Raw genomic sequence first — 11,478 nt, 5'->3', positions numbered from 1 at the left:
CGGAAAAAAGTTTCCTGAACTAACATTTAGATTGGTAATCAATCAAAAAGTCCATTGAAAAAAAAAATAAACAAAAAGTTCGGAATTTTTTTATCGTCGGACAAAAAGTCCGAAAATATAATTAAAATATTTTATTAAATTTTCATTTATAATCATACCTATTATATTATATATAGATATTTCATACTATACAAAACAAATAATTTTACGTCAAAATTTTTAAAAGTGAAAAATGGGAATTTGAAGCTTATTTCATTAGATACAGAGAATTTTACTTAATTTAAAATAATAAAAAAAAAATTATGAAAATTATAGAAATATACCTATTAGGTATATGATATTATATTATATAAATTAATTATAAAAATTGTACATATATATAATTTAAAATTATAGTTAAGTCTAATATTGCGAATTTTTAGAGTACAACTGTGATAATGCATAAATAAATAATGAATTGTTCGTATGAGTAAGAAGCATTGGTTATCCACTGTAATGTTGGTCTTAAGATATATTGTGTTTATTAGAGACGAAATTTTATAGGTATCCAATGTATAATATCGATGATTAGGATAGAATTTGAGACTATATATCTTTTTATTCATGTTGGCAATGACTACTGAGAAACTTAATAAATATGATAGGTGGACCCACAGTACATACAATAATACGTTTCTTAGTAAAAACTTATTTTAATAACTAAAATAATATTTGAATATTAACTCATCAGAATTATACTTTTATTTAAATTTTTAAATTTACAGTTTTTTTTCTTCAATTAAATAAAAAGCCAAATAAACTTATAAACAATTAAATGTTTTTAATTTTCAGTGCTTTTCACTTAAGGCTACATATGGTAAACAGAAATTCAAATATCTTATTGTATTTAGGTACATAATATTTTTTGTTAATGTAAAGATATTTTTTTAAAAATCTTTAGAAAATAATATACAAACTCAATAAATCATATTTTAGATATTTATATTGAATACTTTAAGTGTTAACATAATTTTTTTTTAACAATTATGTTTTAATTAACAAATTTAATGACTTGGTAAACTGTTTAATCTTTTTAATGTTTATCTTACCACTTTCATAGTTATGACATGTTTATTGATTATAAATAAAATATAAAATAAGGTTATATAATAAAAAAAAAATACTATAACCAATTGGCAATCATAAAAAAAAATCCTTAGTTTAAGCTGAGATGCTATTTAGTAATTTTCACTTGTTTATAAACCATATAAAAAAAAAAAACTCATTTTGGAACATATTCTTTAATGATTGCTGCTTACATGGGTGGTTCTTGACCATTAGTTTCTTGGTTTTTCATGACATATGGCAACTCTGGTGGCAGTGAGTATGGTACCATTTCCAATGGCTCAAATTCTCCATTTTCCATTCTACAGTCATCATATAAAATTAATAATCTACAAATGTTTTAATATTTAAATGTTATTACCTCACTGCTAAACCAATAGTAGCTGGACTTTGTGCCTTAGCAATACTAGAATTCAGACCACATTCTGTCAAAGTTTTTGTCTCATCCATAATTTCGTCTTTGTAGTAAAGTTGTTGATTTGCTGGTGCTACTTTAATGATACCTATAATAATAATTAATAATGTAGTAAATTTAAAAACAAACAAACAAATAAATTTTAGTCTTAATTGTTTTTACAATGTTTTGTTCACATAATGAGGTTATCAAATGTTTTTATTACAAATTGCATAACATTGGTACCGTTTTTGAAGTAAATTTGTTGTTTAGCATGTTAATGATTTAATCTCATTCAACTTTGAGGTAATATTATAGGAAAATCTAGGTATAATATTTTTGGCAGTTGTTGTTTGACTGTCTTTCTTCAAGTAAGAAAACAAATTATTTCCCTATGAAGGGATTGAGAATTTATAATATTTTACTATCATAATTGTTTTAAAATATAAAATATATTACTTGTATAATTTTTTCTTGAATTATTTATGATATGTTAAACTAATGAGTATAAAATCATAAGCAAAAAATAAATGTTTAATTTTATTAGTTAGCTGTTTAAATATTTGATATTTAGAAGTATAAAAACACTGATTTGCTTTTTATCCATCACATTCACAATTTATTTATTAAAACGTGTTCTATTTCAAACATAATGGCTAATCTAATACAAAAACAAAGATCCAAAAAATAAATTTTGGTATTTTTCGGTTATCCTGACTACCGGCTGATGCCACTATTGGTCTAATTTCGTTATCTAGATTTTTGATTATAAATACAATATACATGTTTACGATCGCCGTCTTCAGTCTAAGACTATCTAATCAAATAACTATTATTTAATAATTATTATCAACTGCTGTTAGCAAAATAATAGGCATTGTTTTTTTAGCTCTGTGACCACGGATTAATCTGTGCCTGTGAACTATTTTAGATAGTGTTGCATAGCAAATTAAGGGATATTTTTGTTATGAATGATTGAGCGCAGCGAACGAGTGGCAATGTTGGCTCCTAATTCTCAGACAGTTATTTAGTTAAATTCATGTGGTGTCAAAAGCATGATATTCCATTTACAAGTGTTTTAAATTGTATGATTGAACATTTTTCTCCTCAAGATAATTAATAATTTTGAATTTTATTTTTGGTTTTTGTAATAGTTTTAATAATTTTTTATTCTTTTTTTAAAAATTATATTGTGTAAAAAAAGGTAGTCCCGATTATGTGATAATAAAAGTTATACTATAATATACATTATATTAATAAAATAAATATAAATGACAAATTCATGTTGGTTGAGACTTTGAAGAGGTAGTCGAGATAATGGAATCGACACTCGTGGTAGTTGGGATAACTGAAAAGTATCTAAATTTTAATTTGTCATGAAGGCTACATTAAATTTAAAAACTTGGTAAGATTTAAATCAAATAGATTTGAAAAATTTAACTGTTTTAAGAATTCGTATCACAATAATCTGATCAAGTGTATGTTGGAAATACACATAGTTATTTCTATTTTATTTATTTAATATATTCATGATAAAATCTTACACTTTTGAACATTGTTATCAGGTTAACTTGAGTTAATGAAATAATATAATATACCCATCAATAAATAATAAACACAAATGTAAATTTGATATTTCAACTATTCTCACTTCGGCATTTAACTTAATACTTAATAATGTAACAAATAATTTTACATACATCCAATAATCTTTTTGAGTTCATTAACCAATATATTGTCTTTAGCATCAGTAAATATGGTTAGCTTTTTTCGTTGTATCATCATGAAGGCGTCCTAAACAATAAAATATTGTTTTACAATTCGAAACTTAATAACATAAACAACTAGGAAATAAAAATATACTAACCATTTTGGATTGAAACTGAAAATATTTCGATCGTGAATTATATTGATAGTCAGCTTTCCACAAAAAGTGATTTTGAAAGCACGAGGTCAAGTAATCTAAAATCTGAATAAAATAGAGAAGGCGAAAACAAACATTAGATTAGATAATACAATAATATAATCTATATAGAATAATGTTAACACAATTATAATAATACAACTTCAACTTACTAATAGTTAGTACTGTTAGTAGTTACTATACACATCACAGTCATTACACAAATAAATTATAATATTTACTGTAAATAATAGTAAATAATGATAGTCATTCTCTTTCTTGTTATCAACTCATCTTATTTTCTACTTATCAATTCGCATATGATTTTATATTACAGGTTAGCCACCAATCACTTATAATAATTCAATAGTTCATTTTAATAGGTTTAGCAACCTGTTTTCCCGAAATATGATAGGAATTTAAAATTGTAATACAAAAAAACAGTTTAATGTCATAAAGTATGAGCACAGAATAAATGAAAACATTATATATCTGAAATATATGTCTATTGATGGTAGACGGTATTGCTCACACCACGGTCACGATTTAAGATAAATCTTAATTATATTAACTATGTAAGTACCTTTTCCATTACAAATACAATATGATTGATTAGAATTATTATTATTAGATAATTAGGTATTTATAAATGAATGATATTTTGAATGATATATTTAAAAATAAATTTATTTTTGTGTGTTGTATACTTATATCCTTTTGAAGCAATAGAAATGCATAAAGGTGCCCACACACTGCTGCGGTAGCGGTGGCGGTGGAGGTAGCGTTAAAATGAGTCCGGACACAATTTTACCGCCACCGCCGAGACAATAGAATTTTACCGCCACCGCTGCAGTGTGGTGGGACCTATACACTATAGTTAGTACTCTAAATAGGGAACGGAAAACAAAAGAACAAATTCCCCGTAATTTTTCTAATAGTTAATCAGGGGGGAAAAAAATACGGTAAACAAGAAAATGTATACGTAGACGCATCATCAATTTTTTGACAAAACTAATTTAGTTTTAAGTGTTGTGTACTGAGTGTTTGAGTTAAAAAGGTCGTCAAAATTGAAAACATTTGCTTATTATTTTTTAGATAAGAATTTATAATGTTTTTAATTTTTATATCTAGGACTAGAATGTATTCTAGATTTACCAGTTTTAAAGAAAGTCGGGTTAGTTACTTAATTTATATAACTCAAAAACGACTTGACCGATTTCGATGATCTTTAAATCTTAAATTATACTTGCAAATTCTAATCCAATATTCATAGTTAAGACAGGACAACGTCTGTCGGGTCATCTAATGTAATATAACTCTCATTTGAATATATCTATATTTTTTCACTTGCTATTTTAATTTTACAACTTAATTTAATTTTGTGACAAATCAAGAAGTTATAAAAATAAAAACATGTATTATAGTATTCGTAAAATATTATCATTTCGATATCTGTTTTAAAACACTTATAAATATTTGCAATTATATTTCTTTTTTGGCATTTTAAAAAATTTTATCAAAGAAGACATTTTAAAAAAAGTTGATGTGAATACACACCCTGCACTTTACAATTAATGCCTTTATTGGCAAATTTTCTTTAATCGACATTAGAAATTCTATTTTTGACGAAATTAGATAGGTATTTATTTGCTTATATTTAAACAAAAAACAATGATTTTAGTTATTTTGTTGTATTGATAACTAGGAACTCTAACTGCTGCATCCAAGTTGGGTCCCAAATTAATTTAGGTATTATACTAGACACTAGTTCGGTCCTGAAGTATTTTGGGTATTACACTAGTTCCCTGAATATTTTTTTGTAAGTATACTACACTATATACTAACATGTTCCTTTCGCATTTTAACAGACTTAGGACTGTCTATGATCTTTTTAGACCACTGCAGAAGATAGACCACATTTTTTAAAATTGTACAATTTATATATTTTTTTATATAATAGTATTGAAAAGTTAGTATAGTGTAATAAAAATATTATAATAGTTACAAATGTTTTACAAAAATATTAATACAATTTTATTAAGTTGAAAATTAAATGAAAAGTACCTATGTAAATGTATGTAATATTACTATTGGAATAAACCTAATAAAGAAAGACATATAGATAAGTGGTTTTCTTTCATGGATTTTACTAAAAGAAAAATAATTAACAATATGACTAAAAAAATTGCAGGAATAATAAATAGATTCGATTTTGTAATATTAATGTGTTTACATTTTTACCAACCCAAAAGTGATTTTAAAAAAATATTATTTTATTTTTATTATATCTCATTTACTTTTTAATTTAATAAAATTGTAATTATATTATGGTATAATATTTTTATTACACTATACTAACTTTCAGTATACTATGTTATATAAATTATACAATTTTAAAAAAATGTGGTCTTGTAGTCTAAATAGATCATAGACAGTCCTAACTCCTAAGTCTGTTAAAATGCGAAGGAACATTACATTAGTATAGTCACTAGCTATACTATAGTGTAGTACCAAAAAATATTCAGGAACTAATGTAATACTTAAAATAAGTCAGACCCAACTAGAATACTACCTGAGATTAGCCCCTATTACCATCAGATCAAATTCAACATGGATTTACAGAGTTGATGTCTATTTGTCCGACCGATATTTCTGATTTTTCAGACTATGTTCTAAATAATTATATTATAAAAGATTCCAAATTCCCACCTTCGCTGCTGGCAAAAGAACCAACTGATGAACCTCGTAATACTAATGGGGTTGAATCATTTAACAGTAATTTTATCATCCACATCCTAATATTTATCAAGTAATTAATATTTTAAAAGAAATTCAAACAGAAACCTTATTAAAAATTAATTTTATCTACAAACAAAAAATTAATATATTACGTAAAAATACTAAAGAAAAACCAGACTATACATTAAAATTATGGTAAGAATATCAAACCGAAAAATTAACAATAATAGATTATATTAGACAAATGAGTATGCGATACCATACTAATAAAAAAAATTGGTTACTATGTAGTATTTTTAATACGATTTAAATTACAATATTAAGACAATTTAAATATGAGAATATAATATATTTTATTAAACAAATGGGTATGAGGTACCATTAAACTAATAAAAAATTTAGTTAAGATAATAAATTATATAAAAATATAATACATTTTTAACCATACCAGTTAGAGTTAACTGAGAGTCCTAAGTCTCTAAAAATGGCAAGGAAAACGTATAATATATATAGTCTAAGTTGCTGGTATAGTGGTATGCATTACTTGGTCAAATTGTAAATGATTATCGTCGGTTATTGACCGACAATAATGCTTATAAAACAGATAATACCTAAATATAATATTGTGACTATCGTTTACGATGGAACAGATAAGAATTATTGATACGCCAATTAGTTATAATTTTATAAATGATTTTTTAAGAATAATATTATTATATAACAATTATTTTTCTTTTAAATTGTTGTTAAATTTCATTAATTAATAACTCAACTTGTCCAAACCGATATACTAGATAAATCAGGGGCTGTGTAAATTTCGCCCAAATTATGTGTAAAAATTCACCCAAACGATATGTTATTTTGGATTATTCGCCAAATGAAAACCGCCCCCTGGTACTCGGGACCCAACTCGGATGCGCCGGTCAACGCGAACAGTACGTTCGCAACTCGGTGTGTTATATACTTATAGTATTTGTAACTTTGAAAGTTCCAAATTTTCTAACCCAGAACAATCGTATTAGAGGACAATCGCTTATCATGTTATATCGTATCAGCTTAGGTGATAATATTAGGTGACCTAGCCACCTAGGAGGCACGAAGCCAAGTGAAAAGCATCGGATGATTCATTTTAAATAACCCTGTATTATCATTTTGAAGGCCCATTAATTTTTTATGTTATCTGTAGACAACCCAGGAACTAACTCGTAGTCGTCTGTCTATAGAACTTAGGCGTTGGACTTGTCTTACCGTGTACACTGTACACTGTACATTGTATAGTGTGGGTTAAATTTAAAAATTAAAAGTAAAACAAAGTTAGAAGTTAATTTTGACCGTTTAAAATTATACTTAAAGTGACGAGAAATGTATTAAATTATTTTAAAATATTTTGTATAATTTGTAGGTTACAATTTTGGGTAGATGAAATGATCCAAGAAAAGGTTATAATCTTGTATATAGCCCTGAAAGGTTTTTTTTTATTTAAGTTGATTATTAGATTTATTATTTTTACACGAGTTAAAAATTAGCAATGGAATTTATGTAGGTACAGTTGATAGCGTATTGAACGACCAAAAATAATGAGTCATTTTCATAATAATATTTCTATGTGCTAAACTACTGCTGACAAAGCAAGCTACAGAATGCAATGTTTAAGGTGATATTAGTACATGTAAAATTTTCCATTTATTTGTAATAGTAAATATTATCATCTATACTCTATAGTATACCCAATACCCATATAGACATATAGTATGGGCTGTGGAGTCTTAGGTTTCCTTTAATTTAAATGTTATTTTTGAATATCAATAATATCACACATATTAATTTTATATTTATGTATACTCATAGATGTGGTTATTGTTTTTAGTTCACAATATCGTGAAATATTCATTATTTCTTGTTCGATAATCAGTATCAGCTTAACAAACGTTCTCGGTGTGCACACGTTGACGTAATACACACACGTAAAGGTACATATTTATTAACATATACATTGTATATACAGTAAACTTATGCATAATCATATTGTAACCCGAGGCAAAGTAAAAATGTCTTGTTAAAAGTACACGTCTGGTAATAATAAATATACCGAAAATTCGAATTACCTATACAAACCTTCTATGTTACATTAACAAGTATATATAAAATGTTTTACAAAAACAGCTGGAGCCCCTTGATATATAATGACCAATTAGTTTACTCCGTTTGAAGAAAAGACATAAAAATACCAACAGTTAACGAATATTGGCAACCCGGCCCTACAAACAATTCCACTCTAAAAAAATATGCTCACCACTCTATGACATAAATGTGTATATGGGATAATATACTTCTCGGGATAAAATATTTTACTAGATAATAGACTCTCACGGGATAAGTCTTTTTACGGGATACGATATTAAGTTCGGAGATATTTCTTATTATTTTTGTTCTATACGACACTGCGACGTTCTTTTAATGTATTTATGCCATATAGTCTATGTAATCCATAATTATCCCTTATAATCACTGAGAAGACCTAAACCAAAATTATGACAAGACACTTGAATTTTATTTAAAAAAAAATAACTATAGTTAAAGGTAGTGGTGAGACGAACATTTTCCCAGTTTACTCATTGTTATCACATTTATTTATTATGTTTCTTGTATAGATTGCAAATAGAAGTTTTTCTAATAAAGAAATTGGATTAAAACGTCCTGCTCGAATTTGTTAAAAAAATTTTATTTGGACAGAAAATAGTCACAATTTTAAATATGTATAATATGTAAATATGTAATATATATACTTATGAGTTATGGGGCTATGTTACCATCTTACTAGTATATGTAACAATTATAGCTATTACATATATAACATATAACTAAGCTAATAATACTCTTACATTAAAACTTATCAAGTATTTGATAAATAATATATGTAGGTATATATATTATAAGTCGGTCCTCGAGTGAAGGGTATTTCACCACATAATATAATATAATATATATATATATATATATAACAAGCAGTATTTAAATATTGACTCTCCCTATAACTAAAAATTCATTTAAAACGCTCAAGTATATTTGGTGTTAAAAATATTTAGGAAAGGTCAGTAAAGAAATATTTATCAAGGAAAAAGGTCTTTGGGTAGACTTAAGTTATAAGGTGGAATGATTTTATATAAGAAATATATTTAAGGAGTGGAGCTGAATATCCCTAATAGACAAAACCTAACCTTGAATAGGGTCATGGTATAGGGTTTGTTGCAGTGGTATAGTCTTCGAGGCCGAAACCATAATAATTAGGTATCACTATGAAGAATATGTTAGATGAATAATAATAGTACTGTATAAATATATATAAAGTAAAAAACAAAAAAAAAATTAAACTCGCATCAGAAAATTCTTATAGATGGATGGTTGTGCTACTTATTGATATAAACATTATAAATACATTTTGTCACCTACTCAGTAGTTACCTACGTATATTAGATGTATGAAACATAACATAAAATGGCACGGTAAAAATCCAAATTTGAGAAAATACACTCATCATTTTATTATATAAAATTCATAAAATAAAGAAAAACTCCACATTTGTCTTACCGTTTAAAATTTTCGATTTATTTTTTGTTTTAGCATAGTTATTCATGAGTTTAATAAACATGTAGAGTGCAGAGTGACGAAATTCCAGCGAAACGAGTTTACATATGTTCGTCTATTCATTTCCGTTCGCGTCGTCATTGCCCGTTTATCGAGGATTACGACTTATGAGCCGAAGGCACCGCGTCAAGGTAAGAAAGTATGTACATTATATTATCACATAGATAATTCACAATTCATAGGTTCCTTGTTAGCTGTAGCAATAAACAGTAGTTATTTTTATGACTGATTGATTTGATGAGAAAATAAGCTAGGAAAATAGGTACCTGACTAATAAATGATAAGGGTGTTAATACTTAAATAATATAATTACAAATTACATTACATTAATATTTAAAATTATAATAGTAATAATAGGTACATGTATGCATTTTCATACACAAAAATGTCACCTGAGGCAATCGCCCTTCTCTAAATACTCGTTTCTGAGTCTATATCATAATATTGTTTTCGTGTTCGTTGCGCGACCACAAGAGAGAGATAATCCGTTTGTGCCCACATCATTGTCACGCCTACAGAGCACGCGCATAGCCCGATCCCCTTGCCACGCCAATTTCATTATTATTATTATTTTTTATTATTATTATTATATAGTCCCACTGCATGGAATAATAATATATTCGCTGTTAATGCTGCTCGTCGCCGTCATCGTCTTCGTGTGCAGGTACCACGCGAAATTCGTATTATAATAATATAATAATCATTAGACAACTGACTCATTTTTCAAGTATTTTTTCTTCTTTTGTATTTGTTTTTACTTATCTTCGACGTTAGTCTAGTATTTCATGATGGCGCGTATAAATAATAAATACTCATATTATCAATATATGTAATATATAGTAGATAATATGTGATATTAATATATTATTCAATATTGTATATTATAAATAATATACCTACACGATGCAGTCGATGCACTGACTGCATTATAGTATTATACCATTATTACAAAGGCAGAGAGGCTCTATATACGATGGTGCACGCATTTAACCATTATTATTTTAGTTTATATATTGTAATACAGGCACAATATAATATTCTCACGCAGAAATTTTCGTCGTTTTTTGCACGTGATGGTTATCCTTTTTTATATTAAATGGATTGTATTTGTCGTTATTTTTTCTAAACGACAAAGCAATATATTATTATTGTTATATATTCATCGTCGAATTGTATATTAAGTGTTTTATTCAGCAATCAAGTGTACTTTTCGAGTTGCTTATATGTTGGTTGGTCTTAGTAGCCACTCGACTGCTGTCCATCGTCAGCATCGATTGTTAATGTGCCGCCGTGCTCAGAGAAAGCGAATTTCTTGGGTTGTCAAAAACCGCTCTGTTGCGTCACGTGCGCTCACGTTTTTAGTCGTTTATGGGCTTATATAGAAAATCCTAGTAGAGTTCGGTTATGGTGGCAGTGTTAACATAATAATAAAGGAAATTTCAAACTGGTAAAAAATGTAACCCTATAACATAAATAGGTAAATGTATACTATACTATATTATAATAATAATATGAATATGAAATATACGTGATATATTATGTACTATGCGTCATGTAGGTACCTAATGCGTTTGTATTATTATATTACTCATATTTAGTGTATACAATTTATAGATGTGAGACGCGGAGGGCTATATTTTGTCAGAAAATAATTAGTTGAAATGTACAAGTTGGAATATATATTTTGTCGGAT

General features: G+C 26.8%; 1 protein-coding gene across 1 annotated transcript; it reads right to left on the bottom strand.

Moving 5' to 3' along the window:
* Positions 1 to 964: 964 nt before the first annotated feature.
* On the bottom strand, positions 965 to 3,712 carry LOC114123296 (elongin-B-like). Its single transcript, XM_027986214.2, has 5 exons — positions 3,575 to 3,712; positions 3,366 to 3,467; positions 3,199 to 3,292; positions 1,466 to 1,607; positions 965 to 1,406 (listed from the first exon to the last, which is right to left on the bottom strand). Exons 2-5 carry the CDS (start codon positions 3,366 to 3,368, stop codon positions 1,295 to 1,297), a joined length of 351 nt encoding a protein of 116 aa, XP_027842015.1. The 5' UTR covers positions 3,369 to 3,467; positions 3,575 to 3,712; the 3' UTR covers positions 965 to 1,294.
* Positions 3,713 to 11,478: the final 7,766 nt, after the last annotated feature.

Source organism: Aphis gossypii, chromosome 2 (assembly GCF_020184175.1).
Source record: "Aphis gossypii isolate Hap1 chromosome 2, ASM2018417v2, whole genome shotgun sequence".
In the NCBI taxonomy this organism is placed as follows: domain Eukaryota; kingdom Metazoa; phylum Arthropoda; class Insecta; order Hemiptera; family Aphididae; genus Aphis; species Aphis gossypii.
Note: the sequence above shows the minus strand (reverse complement) of the source record. Positions and strands in the feature narration are given on the sequence as shown.

What these genes read in the sequence shown, in the direction of transcription:
- LOC114123296 (XM_027986214.2), bottom strand. An exon ending in ACTCAAAAAGATTATTGGAT is followed by an intron (nt 1,608 to 3,198) that starts GTATGTAAAATT and finishes TTATTATTATAG; the next exon opens with GTATCATTAAAGTAGCACCA. An exon ending in ACTATTGGTTTAGCAGTGAG is followed by an intron (nt 1,407 to 1,465) that starts GTAATAACATTT and finishes TGATGACTGTAG; the next exon opens with AATGGAAAATGGAGAATTTG.